General features: G+C 39.9%; 1 protein-coding gene across 37 annotated transcripts in view; it reads right to left on the bottom strand.

Moving 5' to 3' along the window:
- The window catches only part of CELF2 (CUGBP Elav-like family member 2), a 559,698-nt gene that overhangs the window by 30,611 nt on the left and 511,397 nt on the right, over positions 1-17,690 (bottom strand). For all 37 annotated transcript variants that reach the window (XM_074573263.1, XM_074573258.1, XM_074573267.1 and 34 more), the window contains one exon: positions 7,241-7,375. In XM_074573263.1, the coding sequence (XP_074429364.1) occupies positions 7,241-7,375 (135 nt within the window). The remainder of the gene's footprint in view (positions 1-7,240; positions 7,376-17,690) is intronic.

Here is a 17,690-nt window from a genome sequence, read left to right as displayed (position 1 = left end):
ACGCTTTCAAAATATAATGTACTACAAAGTGTTATTTGTATACTGCAAGCAAAGTAAATCCTGAAATGTGCTAAGGCAATGGATTTAATACTTTAGGAAGATGATAATGTACTAATGTTTAAAAACAAACATGTCTCCTGTTGAATTAGATCCTACTAATCCATGGTTTAGTACTGTACACTGTTTCCTAAAAAAAAAAACCCTGACGAATTAACTAGCACAGTGCTTCATTGAAAAATACACGTGCGTTTCTGTCCTCCCGCATGCAACTTTGGTGTTTATGCAATTCTGAGGAAACAGTCGGAGCCTTCTGTACCAAAAATTGATAAATTGATAATGTTGATCCTAAAGAAGAGGCGAGGAGCTTTTGCAAGACGCCTCTTTCAGCAGTTGTTGGGCAGCCTCACACTTCTTCACTGGCAGGTTCTGCCCGCCCTAAGCCCAGTCATTTAGTAACTGAACTTTCCTAACAGCCTTCAGGCTGAATTGATACACACCAGCGCAGAAACCAATTTGCTAGGAGAATATACAAAGCCCTGTTCCACTTTAAGGGACAAATCTGCAAACAAGTCATTCCAGTTAATTGATGGCCTGTCTGCTGCCATCGGCGTCCTTCAGGTTACCGCTGGCTCGTTTTTCCAAATGAGGAGCCCAGGGAGAGAGAGTGCTCTTCCAGAGAGGCTCCGCAGGAATTCATCACCCTTCGCCTCTCCTTTTACTGTACTGGGACTCTGGGAGGTTTGTATCCACAATTCCTACTCTTTTCTTCTTTAGTCATTTAAAGACATTTTGAAGCATTATTAAAAATACAAATATAGGTCAAAATTGCATGCCCAGTTTCCTATTTTTGGCTCCAGCTTGTGTTTGGATGCCTGCTTGAGGGCGACCTAATTATCAGATGGGCTTAGTACCAATATTTCTCTCCAAGAGGTAGCATAATCTCTGGGCACTAAGAGCAGTCAAAATCAATTCACTTATTTAGGAGCCTAACCACAGACTCAGAAACTTAACACTATGTGGGTAAGCCCAGCTGAGCACACAAGAGTTCAGAAATACACTTCTCTCATCACCAATCTCCCTGAACTAGGCAGCCAAGTGACAGGCACCGGGTGGTGGGCATGCTAAGGCAAGGTTTTCTTCCACGGCTTCCTTGCAAACACATACTTTTAAAAAAATTGGTGCTGAGATCAGGGTTAAGGCATCGGACTGCTCCGTGCCCAGAGCGCTGAGACAATGGTCCTAATAATGTAAGTAGATTTAAATATAAAATTGAAAATCATACACTTGGGTTGTTTAAGCATCCATCCAGGGTATGTGTACTGTGTGTATACTGTATTTATAAACCTTCCTTTAAGATACGTGTTATATTTTTCAACTGTATCTTTATCCTAAAAATAATGAACATTATGCTAGGGAAGTTTCCCATGTATTGCAAAACTAATAAAGCTTATTTTAAATGGTTTTATAATAATGGTGCCTTGTTTTAAATGATTTTATAACAATGGAACCTGCGTTAATTCCACATGAAATGGTATACAAAAATCAATTTGTACTACAGTATGAAGAGTGCCATTCTGCATTTTAAACCGATCTTTTCCAACATGAAACATCCACCTCAATTCATTCTTCAGCAAACTGCCAGACCTTCCTACACACCTACTGGTAAGGTTATTTTTGGATCATCCTGGAAGCAAATCACAGCTATCTCAGTGGGTGTACTGGCCTCTAACAAAATGTCACGGTGGCAGACTTTGCACCGCTGATTGGAGAAAAATGTATTGTACTGAAGTGAACAAAAAGAGAATCTTCTAAGAATGATTATTTGAACATTCTTCTCTGCTTCTCAGCTGAAGCATCTTGTATATTCTATAAAATCTCTAACGCTTCAACAGTTGTGTTCACAACACGAATACCTTCAACTAACAAAGACAATCTTCATGCTATATTGGGGGGTAGAGAAAATAATGAACCACAGATGCTAACTTAAGTTATAATTCTCTGCTTTTAGCAGGGGTAAAGGATGAATTAATTCTTACAGGACAGGCACTGTAGGCATTTTTTTTTCTCTTTTTCAGTTTATTCTATACTTAACAGACTTCCTTTTTGGTGGTTGCTATTCTTCAATGTCAGCATCTGTCTGAAAATGAGTATTTTTAGACTTTTGTGCTTAGGAGAGCTTTTTTTCAACGTAAGAGTTAATGGCTGAATTCTGATATAATATGGCAAAAGCTGGGCTGGATTTTAAGAGGTCATTAAAGAAAAAAGTCTTACTTTCTACACTGACAGTATTTTTCTGCAGAAATATCTCTTCCTCGGTTTACACAGCAGATAAACCTGAAGAGCTTTTTTACCGAAGCATGAATAGCTAGTTCAGCTGTGTGAATAAATAATAGTTTAGAGAATCAAATAATCATGAAAATGTCATGGAAAATCAAGGCTCCTATGTCTGAAACTGAATTAGCTTCTGGTTTAGCAATTCTATCCCCCCACAGCTCAGAAGTTATATTGTGTATGTTTATGCAGATAAATTTGGGTGTATAATTAGATGTTTTGTCTCTTCATTTGCACATAGAAGGGCTTTCCTACTGGCTCCTGAAAAAAATATTTATGCATGAATTTTAAGAAACAAAATTGAAACGAGCTCACAGAGGCTGTGAAATCTCCATCCTTGGAGATATTCAAACCTTGGCTGGACATGGCCTTCATCAACCTGCTCTGAGTGGTTCTGCTGTGAACAGGAGCTTGGAAAAGAGACCTTGGGAACTGTCTACCAACCTATGCGATTCTGTGACTCTAACGTTATGTCATTAAACAATAAAAATCTGTGCAGTAAAGGAGAAGGACACGATGAAAAAGTAAGCTGGTGTCTGAACCCTACTTCCATATTCTTCCTGTGAGTACAAAACAGTTTTCTGCTGTTGCTTAACATCAGTTTGCAAAAAGACCAGGAGCTTCACAGTTCCCGATATCAGGAAATGTTTTACAGTGCCTTACCAACCTCGTACCACCCAGGACAGTCAGAATAAACACTATTATCCTTGGGAAAATTAGGGTAGTGGGTCGACTGAGGCAAATTAAATGTCAGACAGTGTTAGCGGCAGATACTCTGATTCTGAGCTTGTGTGTCCTTCCTTCACATCCACCTCCAGGCCTTCCCACCGCCCACTGAATTAACCATAAATCTCTGCAGGCTCTGGAACACCAGCCTCCCTGTGAGCTCCTTGCTTGTCGATCCATTCGCAGGACATGTCAAGGACAGTCTCTGGAGGAGAGGACAAGGTTCCTGACACTCAGCTGAGATTCATCCTGCCTAAATCGAGAAATTTACAGTGTCGATACCTACACCTGAAGTAGTGCCTCCAAAACCCCTTCACAGTTAATGGGAAATGCCAACATCCAGGGCCCAACCAACAGGGACTTTGGCTCCGACAACCTGGAGTCAGGTAAAAACTATGCCAGCTCAAATCCTTATGTTACAAAAGACTACAGGTACCTGCCTTAAAAACAGGAAAGTATTCTAAGTGAGTGAAACGAAAAGAAAGTGAAGAATTAATTAACTAAATAGAGGTGATTAAAGTAAATAAAGGAAACAATTATCATATCAAAATAAAAGACAAGAAAGATGATTAAATGAGTCTTCAAAAGACCCGTGAGAAACTCATGAAAGACATAATATGCATTTACCTGGTTTTTATCCTTTCATGATTTCATTTTCATTTTTATTCACTACCATCTGATAATTGCAAGAAACAGTTACTTTAACCATGGGCAATTTAAACCATTTTAATTTTTTTTCCAGGTCCAAGAGACAAAAGAACCTATTTATTGCCTGAGGGGATTTTTACTAAATGAAAGCTTAATCTTTCATGTTTTTTTAAGCAAAGGCTTTTAAAAAATCATTTCTAACAAAGCTGTAGGGAGAGACTTCCATGGGTATGCAAAATTGAAATTATAAATTTACAATTATAAAAAAATTAATAGTTTGGGGGATTGCATTGTCTCTGTTCTTTCTGAATGAATACTGTTTCAGGCTTAAGAGAAAGTATTTAGCACATGGAGGAGAACGAGTGTCCTTAGACTCTCTTGCGGTCAAAGCTATTTGGGAAGAATGTATGAGAGGAAGATCACTGGAGTTTAATTTGTTTAGAAATATGTGATTGTATGAACCTTAAAGAAGGAGTTTCATACAGATTGAAAAGTCACTATTAGATGCTGAATATTTTTCTCCTTTTTGAATATATTGCAATTAGAAGCCAGTAGCACAACTCGACAGCCTCAACTACCAGATGCCCTGTTGGTTCCTCACTTTCCAACCTGTTTTTCTGTGTTGCTGACGCGTCAAAGTCGGTCTGGCCACCATCCCCTCTGTAATAGTTTGATGCACTGAAGGTTGCTAAGTCTTATCTATGTAAAATTAAGCTGCAAGGTGAATTTTAACTGAAGTAGCCACCTTTTGGGGCTCTTATGACACATGTCGACAAAGGACAGAACAAGAGGTCTTGGTCAAAGATTGACTCAGAAGAGATCTTCGGGAGAGATACAGTTATATACGGGTAGAAACATGGACATGATTTATGTAGCTGCCATGGTTTAAGGCATTTTAGAAGTACATGCTCATGCCCACCCCTGTTCCGTGCATTTTGGCTTTAATAGCATCAAGAAAAGGATTAAATTTAAACATGTACCTTTGCTCTCTCCTAAATTTGGACAGCTTTCTGAACTGAGAAATATTAATTTAATGCATTATCTGGAGAGACACAAACGTTTCTTCCTGGGCTTAGTGCAGGCTTTGAAATCAGACAAAATAATTTACACTTATGAAAACACAACAAACTGAAGTGTTCCATAAAAAGAAAACTAGACCAAAAAAATACCCTCAAGGCCTCCAAATATCCACACATTGAACGGCGAATTTAAATGTTTTCTGCCAACATATTCCAAATTTTAATGGAAATACTTCGAGCTACTATAAAAAGCTTTATCGAACTAAATTCATTTTCCATAGAGCAGAGAAGAATCATTGAAGATATTATTCAGGTTTACAAAATATTTAATAGGGTGGAGAATGTGGAACCAGATAAGAAAGGTGAAATTGAAGGACATTTTAATAAGGCTTGATTTTAGGTGGGTTGTGCAACATAAATAGGTCAATGGTCCTATTAGATATAAACTTTCTCTTTGACACGCCAAGCTGTCTAATATTAGAAACACTTACTACTTAGTTTACACCTACTTTGTGTAGACTTTCACAGGCAATTGTCATTCTGAATGCACTATTTCAAAGGCTAAATGTCTAGAATTTTTTGAAAATGACACATTTTCAATGTATTAGCCAAAATCATTAATCTCTTTGGAAACACCTTGGTATCTGCTGTACAATACCACCCTGAGCAATACTAAGCTCCAGTTATCCCATAGAAGTGTCTGCACAGCCCAGCTGAAGCACCTTTCTAAGCAGGTGCCCCTGCAGACTTGGACATCAGATGAAACCACCTTCCAGGTACTCAAGGAGCCTGGAGACCAGGTTAGAAGAGGGAACTGCAAGCCAGCCAGCATGGATAAGAAGATTGTGTCGGAGAGGGAGAGAGGAAAATGTGATCCTAAAGGATGAATCTGTGTCCTGTGCTAACACGGCAAGACAAAGAGCACAACAGAAACATGCTGCTGCCTGTGGTTCTGGTGCCTCTTGGCTACAGAGAAGCGACAATAAGGAAAGTTCATTTCCAGCCCCTCTGCACCCCAGTGCAGTACGTTGAGTTGTGCTGAGAAGTCTTGTCGGTACGGCTCAAGAAGTGCTGAGCATGCTTTGGGAGGACAGGCTACTCAGACATTTAGCAGTTAAACTGCAGAGATATTACAGAGCGTGCATGGAACATTCCCGCTTTTATAAATGGGTGACTTTTAGATAGGAGTAGCACAGAAGCACTGACACCGAGACTAGCCTTCTGCAAAGCTGCAGGACGGAGGGAAGAGATTGCTCAGGGTTAAAAAATATATATCAGCAAACCAAAATTATTTTCACCCAACCTGCTTCTCAGAGATGTTGTGAATGAATAATGTTTTTGGGTCGAGATGAGGCTCACACCAGAAACAGGAAAATGCTGCACGAGCGCAATATTAGCCAAGTTGCCTTCCATTTAACCTCTCCCCCAGACAAACAATAAAACCGTAATATAACGGGAAGCGTTGGCCAGCTTTAACACCCGGCACCACGCTCGGTCCCAGTTCTATTGTGCAGTGAAGACTGTTTTCCTTACTGACGAGCTCAAACCGTCTGCCATGAATTACTTTTTCATGGGGAATAAATACACGCTTAAACAAGATTAAACACAAATGTTCTTTAGTGGTGTCTAAAATAATATGAATGTTTTTTAGAACAGCAATAAACACACTTCATGATGCAAATAATTACACCCCGCAGCCTTTATGTAAAGATAAGCGGCCGGATTCTTGACTCAGCAACATCACTGTAAATCCAGAGTAACTACACTGAATCGACACCTCTCCATGGATTCTGGAGATGCTGAAGTGTCACTGAACTCTGGGTTTGCCCTGATTTCTCTCTAGGGTTTTGCAGACGTTGGACATACATGGCTGAAAGTCTACATGGTGGTCACGGAGGTACCGCCACCTCTTATCCTGTCCCTTATTCTGCCATAAATCTGTCTTATGCTTAGTGTAATGAAATCAGAATCTGGCTGTGCATTCCTTGTGCATCTGATATCGCTTCTGTAACTGTATTCTCAATTTGGACCAGAAGAAAGCTCCACTGAGGCTACAGCAAGAAAAAGCAAAGGACAGAAAGAGAGAGTGACTTCACAAAAATTCATGATGTGTGAAGGCAGTATGTGCACGATGTGCTGGGAATCAAAGATCAGTCTCCTTGAGATTAAAAAGAACCACCTTGTTGATCTTTCTGTAGGATGGGAAGGATTGGCTCGTGTGCTGAATTCTTTCTGAAAAGTATAATTTAGCTTAAGTTTCCCATGCAACTGTAATTTCCACGTAGTTTTGTAAGATGGGTCCGTTAGGCTTTAAAGGCCCCTGAAAAGATTCTGGAAAGGTGAACATGCCCACATCGGACCACTTGAAAAATTAGTTATTTCCTTAAAAATAACAGCAACAAAAACATATTCTGCTATCAAAAGGGTCTTGGACACAACCTGGAATCACTGTTTTAACTATCATCTTGCCATTCATTCTCATGTTTGCATTTTGAAAGCAAGCACTCTGCTCTTACCGGGACTTGTGAGGGCTCCCAGAGCACCAGTCGTCGTGGAGAGAGGATTTGCATTGGTGGTGGTAGCTGAGGTTTGGGCGGCGGCTGCTGCGGCTGCTAAAGTTGCCAAATTCTGTAATTGTAAAGCGTTCATGCCTGTGTGGAGAAGCAATAGGGTTAATTAAAACACATAATTAAAAAAAAAAAAAAAAAAGAAGAAGCTATTTTCAACGGACATGGAGCTTGGGAGGTACCTTGTCAAGAAATTCAATTCCTCTTTTCATTCCCATCTATAATCTGGGAATCACTTCTTAGAGTCCCTGAATAGCATCTCTCACCTCTCTACCTTGGAGTTGAGAGAATACAGCAAAGGCACTAGCCTATGGTTCAGGAAAATTAAACCTGGTTGGTGCCTCTTCTATAAGGGAAACATAGAATTAAAAGTCATTTAAACCCTGTGTGAAGCCCAGGCGCAACACCATTTCCTGCCACAACAGGGGGTGTAAAGACGATAACTAACATTTAAAACACATTCAGGACATCCCATATAATTGGGATGAATACAATTTGTTTCCCATGTCTCCTCTGAATGTATCTACTAAGGCTACACCATGCAGTAGCCAATAATTGTGCTGATTCTCTTTCTGATGGTTCATTTAAAAAAAAAAAAAACCACATATGAACTAAGAACATCAAATTAGTATCAGTCTGACCACAGAGCCATCACCGAGGTTGGGACTTTCAGGCCAAAAGCTCTGGACTGTGGTATCGAGTTTACTCAGTCATCTGTCACTTCATTATTTTAGAAGATGTGGGGGACATATACCTGCATTCCAACAAGGACCTTCAAGAAATGGATGCATTTAAATAGCAAAGGTTTTAATTTGGATCGCAAGTAAAAACGAACAAACCATAAATAGAATTTATGTGAAATGGGAAAAAAAAGATGATTAAGGAACAGCAAATGGCATTCATTTGACTTAAATCAGGGGGACAGGAGTCTGCCTCTCCAGAGGCCTTCAAAAGTACCTGCCTTTTGCCTTGGACTAGACAAAATACTTAGGCACTTACTCTAATGTGAACTGCTTCAGTAAGAGACCAAAATGCGGATACAAGTTAAGTGCTAGCTGTAACCAGACTGGATCCTTCTCAGGGTCCTCTGAATAAGATAGAGCTCTCCCAAGGGGCAATCAGACTGGGTGTCTAGATACGGACGTGAGAGAGATGGTTTGGATGCCAATGAGAGGTCGCCCTTTTTGGTTTGGACACATGAGGGAGATCTGCGCATGCTGCTTGAGCCCTCAATAGAATTGGCAAAGTGCATAAACCCAAAATACTAAAAGAGTTGTATTATGTTCTTGTAGTCCTGATAATGTAAGTACACATAAAAGGTTAGGCGGTAGGAAGAGCAATACCTTTTTTAGACCAAGTGATAGAGCTGGGAAGATTGCATGAGTTTTGGGGAACACCGAAAGATGAGCTGGAGTGCCTGGAAACTTGTCCAATCTTTTCTGACTGCTAGTCTATCTAACAAGAGATATTACTTCTGCCTGTGCACTTTGTTTCTCAAACCAGGGGAACTTAACAACAACTTGTAGAAGATTAAAAAAAAAGAGGTTATACATAATACTTTTAAAGCATACTTGAGAAGAAAAAAAAATGCATTGAAGGAGAGGTAGGAATTGAGAACTCCTGCAATAATGGAGAGTGATATTACTTTCAAATGCACATGTTTTAGACTCAGGTTGATACAACCAATGAGCCCCATAAAGACATATTCTCACTGTCCCAGCATTAGGAACTGTGAGGTGAACCTTGATATACACATCTACTTGTGAATGAATCCTCAAATTTAAATACAGCATGTTCCAACGGGCAGGTCAGGTCTCAGGTGAGCACCCAGCGCAGCTGAGGTTCTAACTTCCGTGTCTCACTCAAACGCCCAAAGTGAGCTCAGACATTGTTACTTTTGAAAATGTGACACAATGGCAATGTTAGGAGTAAGGTTCTAGTTGATCCAAGATCCACCACTTTGTAGTCCGGACTTTGCACAACACACTTGGAGGAATTATGTGACCAAAAAAGGCTCTTTCACGTTTCTTTTGGAGGTTAACAATCATCTTAAAAAATAAGGCTTTTCTCAAACCCTAACAACTCAAACTATTTTGCAAGGTGCAATAAAGCTACCCTAGTCACAAGTCATTATTAACCTAGACAATTAGGTGTAACTACTAAATAAAGTGATTGTGGGTCGTTGTTGCAATTTGGTCAATCTTCTAAACTAGCTCTCACAAAGTTTAAGTGCTTAAAATACTAAGATAAGTCTGAGATGGCAAAACTATACCTTAATTACACAAATATTTTCTACATACTAAAGAATTATATATTTCATACCCAGATAAGTAGAATAAAACTGTTTAAGATATCTCAAATCTTGAACAAAGTCATCTTCTAGAGCACAAAACGTTGACTGAATATTTTAAAAAACTTTAATTTTTACTATCAGTCTAAACCCAAGTTTTGGAAGCAGCATCATATGAACAAATACATGTCTGAAACCAGAGATGGTAATGAAAGTCATAGCCGTTTTCAAATCCTATCTCTGGTTTAACTTGAGACCTTTTCAATCAAAAAGTACAATTCAGATAGAAATTCAGATATGCAAGCATAATTTTAATTTTTTTTTTTTAATTACTCAGTTGACCTACTTGCTTGCCTCGGGTGTAATTTTTTTTTTATTTATTAAAAAAACCCTGTTTCTTTGCTAGTAAGATTCTGCACATTATTTCAAACAAGACTTTGGGGATGGAGAAGACCTAAGCTGGGGTCCAGCTCTTTGCAAACAAAGCAGACAGTGTTTCTCAAAATGAGATATGGAATCCATTTTCATCCTGGATTGGTATTTGGTCCTCAAACATCATTTACCTTCCTCTTTCATAAGAAGTATAAGTAATTCAGCAAAGAACGTCCAGCAAACATTGCTGGTCTTCACTGAGGCCACGTTTCATGCCATTCTGTAGCAGAGATTTGGGAAAGCAGTGGGTTGCTCTCCACCACGGCAGCATGGTTTTCTATCACCCACTGGTTAGTTATTCATCAGAAGGATCAGTCATAATCAGCTTACATTTCTTCTGTGGGGAGGTTTCTCCTTCAGACTTCTGAACAGCACACATGGCAGGATTAACTAACAGTGAACAAATACAGAACGGCACTAGAGGAGAGACTGCAAAATAGCATCACCTAGATGAAATCTAGGTGCATGGACTAGGAAAATGCATGGACTTTTCTCCAAACCTCAGCTGAGACAGAAATGGATTTTGAAGCTATTTAATACTGCTTTTTCTATTGCATTTTATGTGCCCGGCTTTGCCCACGCATGCGAGGCTGCAGGAGGCTCTGGGGGCGCTGAAGCTGGAAGGCAGCACGCGCGTGCTGTACAGCACTCAAGGAAAAGTACAGCAAGGTCAACAGGCAGCGGAACAAACAACTGCTCGCTCTGGACTCGTGAACCACCGTTGCGCCTGTGCGGACGCAAAACAAACACCAGCATTGCCTCATCCCACAGAAACATTTTTTTAATAGTGGGACATTTCCTGTGGAAGCACAAGAGGAACCCATCAGCTTGATGAAAGAGTTTCAGTGCCAAAAAAAAGATTAAGAAACAAGAGCTAGGCAGTGACGAAGTCGTCTCCCCACCCAGTCTGTTTTACTGTAGAGGTGACTAAAAGATGCTGGCCACAAACCAGCTCCGCAGATGTTACAGGGTGTCAGCTTCAGTGCCTTCAGGAAAAAAGACTGCTTGCTGTGGTCACACATGCGTAAGAGAAGGACCGCAAAGAGCCCCGTTGAACTGAGCACCCGAATGTGAGGGCTGATGGCACGCACTATCATCCAGCAGGGTCTAGAGCTGATTATGTCAACAGGTATATCACTGAATATGCATCCTCTTTAGGATCCTCTGTCTGCTCAAACATATACAAATTAAGTCTTGTCATCACCGTTCCAGAATCCCCAGGCGTTTTACCACCTCTGCTCCCTCCTTATTGGCTTCTCCCATCAACTTGTCAAGCGCGTCAACATCTCACTTGCTAGGACAAACTTGGAGGAGGAAACCAAATGCTCTCAAGTCCCAGACCCAGAAAGTACTTTGCTTTCAAATGAGGATTTTTGGTTCAATTGAACTTCAGCCAAGGTATAGTTCTGTGGGACTAATCTGCTCTCTCATTCTCTCCCCTTTCATACACTGTCTTCACACATTTTGCATCCTACAGCTTTTTCAAAACAGTCCCAAATCCCGCAACAGAGCTGGACCGCAAACGAGGAGATCGTTTTTATTTGGAAGTGCTGCTCACTCAGCAAACGCATCTCTCTCTGAAGAAATGCAAATTGCTTAACGCTGAAGAACAGCCTCATAGGCAGAGCTGCACATGAAAAATAAATTCCCCCTGTAGGGGAAAAAGAAAAAAAAAACAACTTCTGGGTAAGGAATAACTCTTGATCTTCGTGATGGAGACGATGTTGGGAATTAAAGGGAAATGATTAAAAAAAACAGAATCACAATACAGTTTGATTCCATTTTTAATAACATGTATTTACCAATGTGCTATCAGCTTGGCAAATATTCAAGATTGCAGGGAAATTTAACTTTCATTTTGTTATTTGGCAGATTAAAAAAACAATTAAATTATGTACAAAACAGATGCACAGTATGCCTTGCTTGAAACTTAAGATTTAAAAAAAAAAAATATTTATAAGGATAGGGGCATGAAAATTTAATTTAATGTTCACCTTAGGTAATTTTGTGTCTTATTGTTCATAGCAATTACCATAAATCTACATATCAATAAGCGAGAACAGATGTCAGTTGTTACAAGTGCTTGCCAATCAGGCCTGTTAAAAAGTGACAGATGGGTGGTGATAGAACATTCTCATAAGGCCTATTAGCACATTCGCAGGAAATTTTTGTAGTGCTGCACAGTCACAGATGCAGTTCTGTGAAAACACGGGGAAATTTGAGAGCACGAGATTTACATTTTACAACTTCTTGTGCTGCCTCCCATGCAAACTTTCGTACAACGAAGCAATTTGCCTCATTTCAGTCACCACGGCTTTTCTCCTGTGATAACTGTAAATTTGGAACTACCGGGTATTTGTAGAAGGGGCAACAGAGTCACGAGACGTTCCTGAAGACTTCTTAGGCCTCATCGGCTCTTGGGTTTCCAAAACCGTAATAAAATCATATTAGGAAATGGTTGAGATTTGCTTGCTGAACAAATTCCTAATAAAGGAAGGCACTGTCTACAATTTAGTGACAATATATGCATGGAGAATATCAAAGTCAGCGGTGATGATCAGAGCCAAATCTGGGTAGTTTATAAGCAGTTTCCACTAACTTGACTTCCTTTTCTTTGGAAATTTTATCCTTCACAATTATTGGGATTTATTCCTTCTGAATTAAATCCTGACTGCACCTTAAAAATTGTGGATTAAGGTAAAATTTATCATCTCCTGGCCAAAAAGCAACTATTTGCTAACACTGATATCGGCCATTCTGGATGATGATGTAAAAATGGGGGTAAAGGCTTGACCGCCTGTGTCTGACAGAGTGTGATGTTATTCCCGCAATATTATAAGGATTAAAATAGAGAGGATACCTGAGCGCTGCCTCCATCAAACCATATATACTCTGTGCCTACCTTTAGAAAAGCTGCTTAGCGGGACAGTGCTTATGGTACCCTGACGATTTAGCCTTTGATTTAGCAAAGCCTTCAAACAACTTTTAAGTCCACATTTGATTCTCCCGTTTTTTAGGAGTACGTGCCTAAATCCAACTGAAATTTAATAGTTGACTCGCATAGGATTTCAGCACATTTTCAAGTTATGCATGCTCCAAACACATTCCTGGCAAGAAATATGCTTTTCTCAATTGAACATTCCCCAGTCCTAGTGGGAAAGATTCATCTGATCTAAATTTATCCGAATAAAAGTTACTCGCTCAGGTTCTTGCTATAGTCAAAGGAGAGAGAGCGAGTGGATGATTCATCCAATCCTAAAATAGACAGATTAACCCCAGCTCTTGGTAGGATGAATTACAGCCTGGGAGTGACTTCACTGACACCGCAGGGAGATCGGGCGCCTAATTTCCAAACTGCTGAGGTTCAGTGGGATGAATTCCACCCACCAAGGCAATAAAAAGCCCCTCTCCCTCCTTTCGCCATTTATGGAACACCCAGGCAGAGGTACAGATCTCGTGCCCAGAGTCGACCAAACTTCCACGTCGTGCACTTTCACCACCTGAATAAGCATGTCTTGTAAACTGCCGAGCGCCGGTTGCCTCCCAAGGTGCCTCTCCTTCTCCGGTGAGTAGGAGCGACACAGGGATTGAGAACAGGCTCACTTGCTTCAAATTCTGCCTCTCCAAAAAATGCTAAGTGGAGTTGTTTAATTTATTAGCTAAAAAAAACCCCCCAAACAAAAAGCTAATTGTATGGGTTAAATGAAATAGGACTTTCAATGGAATTACTGTTACAAAAGCTCAATGTTTTTAGTCCCTGAGGTCAACATTTTCAAAACTGGTAGTTATCTTGAAGAAACAGCTATCTCCCTTGAGCTGGAAGCAGTTTCTCAGTGACCTTTACTTTTAATACGATATCCCTAAAGAGGCCATAGAGGGAGAAGCCCTTCTTCAGTATGGCTTTGCTGGAATGAAGCCACCAAAGAGTCAGAGGATATAAAGGATCCTTGGGCCAATGCAAAAGTGTAGAGCTTTTGTGCAGATGGTCCTGGCTTCCAACCGGTCCCTCCAGATCCACTGAGCCAATCCAACAATTAGAGGGAAATATTCAGAAAGCAGAACCTCACAGAGTTTCTCTCACCCATCTGCTCCTACAGACTCTGCAACAGGAGGAAATCTGGCTTCGGTAACAGAAGAAGGGTGAAATGGATTGAACAGGGCTCAGAAAGGGCCAGAAGTTCAACCCAAAGTGCAACCAAACTGTGAGAGAGTTTGGAAAAGATTGGAAAAAACCCATACATTGGAAAAATATAAAAAGTCCCAGCTGTAGAGGGTTTAGGGATCTGAAAGCCAAAGCAAGAAAAGCCAAAAGCATGTTTTCTTCTCCTGCATGACTCCAGAAAGCAAAATATTCTGTCTGTTCAATGACATTAAGAGAGTTTCTTTGTGTCTTTTATGAGTACTGTACATGTTTATGTGTCCTGGATGGTCACACATATAGAAATATTTCTGTATGAGCAAATATTTATTCCTGCCAATTAATGGACAATAGAAAATCTTCATAGATTGTATATTTTTGAACATTCCAATTTTCTACGTGTAATTGTTACTATGTAATATAAAACTTCCCTGTTTATACTGTCTGTATAGTACTTTCCAGGTTGTTCTTAAACAGACAGGTTGGCTTAAATAACTGCAGCTTTTAGGAGCTGATCCAGCGCCAGCCAAATTCAATGTAAATGTTCAAGCTCCTTTGAACCAAGCTTCCCGCGCAATTTGTATATATTTGAAGGAGGAATCTTTTTTGCTTGAAAGGTTGCTAGCGCTTAACGTAGCTTGCATTGTCTTTTTAAAGACAATCAAATCACAGAATGTAATTCATCTACATTATTAGCCTTCCCCAAAGACAAAGGACGGGCTAGACACCGAGGCTTGAGAAGCATGCGAGAGAAAACATTGCCTTTAAATTAGCATTAGCAGATATCAGAGGAGGGGAGGAAAAGTGAGGAAGTGCTCACTATAAAATATAAACTTGATGGTGGTATGTGCTTGCATGTTTTACCCAGGACAGTGAAGCGTTTTGGTAAGGTAGGGTTAGATCCTGCAATCGAGACCAGGGGATTACAATAACAGCAAAGGCATCACTTCCCCAACTTTATTACCAGTCTTGACATATTACACTTTTCTTTGGTTTGGCTCCTGAAACAAAGCAATTTCATGAAAAACTATTTTTTTCACGAGAAATGAAAAAACCTAAACTGGGGAACCAAATGTGGAACCTTAAAGCTTGGGAAGCCAGATGGCAAACTACTACTTTTTGTCTGTCAAATTTTAACATCTTAGAAATTTTCGTTAAACCAGCTTCCTGACTTGCTTGGACTTCCCGCATGGTTTACGCCCGTAGGGCAAAGGCCAGTGGGCTGCTACAGCAAGAACGGCATCCGCTTTTGGAGCTGGTGCTCTGCGTGTTTAACGTCTGTATTTTAGTGAGTTCTTGAGAAAAATCCCCGTTTTATTTTGGATCGGGCCCCCAGCTAACAGACAAACAAATGCCAATTCCCTTCAACTGGAAATGCCTAAAAGCCCCACTCCTTTCAAGAAAACCACATTAAAACTACTTTAAGCAGACTGAGGCATGGTATTAGGGAAAGGGAATTTAAAACTTCACACTGAAGATCAGTGTCTTTGCTCTGCTAGGAAAGAAAATGGCTTTGATTTAAGAAATAATATCGCTGAGGGCTGCACAGCAAACGTTTCTTCACATGTGTGGCAGGGTGCGTGCTGTGTCCTTTCTGCTCAGTACACAGACAACACAGGCTTTAGCAGTACGAATTAATACTCGCAGATCCAAAGGTCCCTAATTTTGGACAAGGGGTGGCTGTATTAGAAGTCCTAATTTAGCAAACAGTGACTTCATTGAGACTTAAGCACAAAAGAGGTGCTGGAGCCCTGAGACGTAAGCACGACTGAAATTTCAATGGCTCATGTGGCTTTTGATCAAACTTTTAGTGTCTGAATTCAGTGGTACGCATACACATTGACTCCAAAGATAAAAGTAGGACCCCTCAAACTCCAAGTTCAAAGAACTTGCAAGCTGCAATGACGGATCTTCTTTAACACCTTACTCAATTGTGTCTAGATTTTATTCCTCACCTAAATATTTTATTAATAGGCAAGCTATACACAATATGGACATACCTATTAGGTTCATTTTTGTAAAATGAACATATATAGCTTAAGTTAAAAAACTCCAGGCTTTTACAAACATTCAAGGATGGCTTCAGCCAGTAATGCAAGATCTTGCTGCAGACACACGAGTATTTTCTATTCCTTTCACAAAACGTAATAAATGAGTCTTCAGTACTAGATGCACAGCGTAACATAGTACCACATGATTTCTGGGCAGAGGACATGAACTCTCAGTCCCAATGATGAAATAGTGCTTAGTCTTTGGCATTTCCATGTAGAGCTGCAGCTCGGAGAGAAATTTAATATCACTAATTTGAACTTGAACATCAAGGTTTAAGACTTACATGTTTTGGGGAAAGAAAGGAGTAAACTTTAAGCTATTTTGACAACATGAATATAAGATAAAAAATACATATTTTCTAGCAGAGGCAGTCAGTCATTAAATTATCTCATAGATGAGCGCATTAGCAATCTAATCTGTAGTCGAGAAGGCATATCTGTCAAGAAACAATGACAAGCCACTACGATTTCTTAAGATGATTTTCTACTAGACTCAAAACCATATGATTTTCAGAGAATAAATCACGCCCTGGACTGAGAGCCCATCCTGAAATTACTTGACTAAAATTCTTAGTTTCAACACAATTCTTGGAGACAAAGCTCAATCTACACTAACAGTAAGAAACAGACAACAGAAAACTTCTAAGGTGCACATAATGCAATGGATATAACGTTATTTTTCCTCGGTGTCTCAATTCTTTCTTTTTGTAGACCTAACCAAATATGAAAACATTAAACACAATCTCTGAGCTCGAAGCCACTTTCAAAGCTGCCAAGTATAAAACTGTTACTGAACCGCTCTGTTCTGTTTATCATATTAAGATACATTTTTTTGATGAAAAAATGCTAGATTGCAAGTGTAACATAATAGAACCAGCACGCACTGCCAGCAGGTCTGAGGAAGAGAGAATAATTCAGAGATATTGTCATCTGTAGGCCAATTTATATTGTCAGACAGCAGGTTCACATTAGTCTCTGCAATAATGGCATAATAGAACGATTGAGCAAAGAATACCTGTGGGGTATAGCTATATGGTGCGGTATATCTATACTTGTTAAAGTATTTCAGGATTCATTCAAAGCAGAATCAGAAGCAGCAGAAGACCAGGATTAAAAGAAGAGTGAGAAAATGGTATTCATAAAGACTTCTGAATATTTTAGCCCTTGTTTGGTGATGATGAAGCAAGCACAACGTTGTATTTCATTGATTCAGTGGGTTCATGATTAAAATAAACTAATGTAGCAATTTAGGGGTTTTGTGCTTCCTTTCTTTTTTTTTTTCCCCTCTAACAAGAAAAAAAGCTTTTTAACAGTTTCTCGCGGCAGGCATAATGTGCATCTGTGCTCTGATTTACTGCACATGCTGCCTTCTCCAGCATCATGTTAAGTTAGGGTATCAGCATGGTAGGTCACACAGTGGGAGTGACCTTTTGCTAATCACTACACATCAGTTACTACTGGCACACAGCTCATTACTAAGAAACCTTC

This window comes from Larus michahellis, chromosome 1, assembly GCF_964199755.1.
Source record: "Larus michahellis chromosome 1, bLarMic1.1, whole genome shotgun sequence".
NCBI classification, from domain to species: domain Eukaryota; kingdom Metazoa; phylum Chordata; class Aves; order Charadriiformes; family Laridae; genus Larus; species Larus michahellis.
This window is presented reverse-complemented; position numbering and strand designations above follow the sequence as displayed.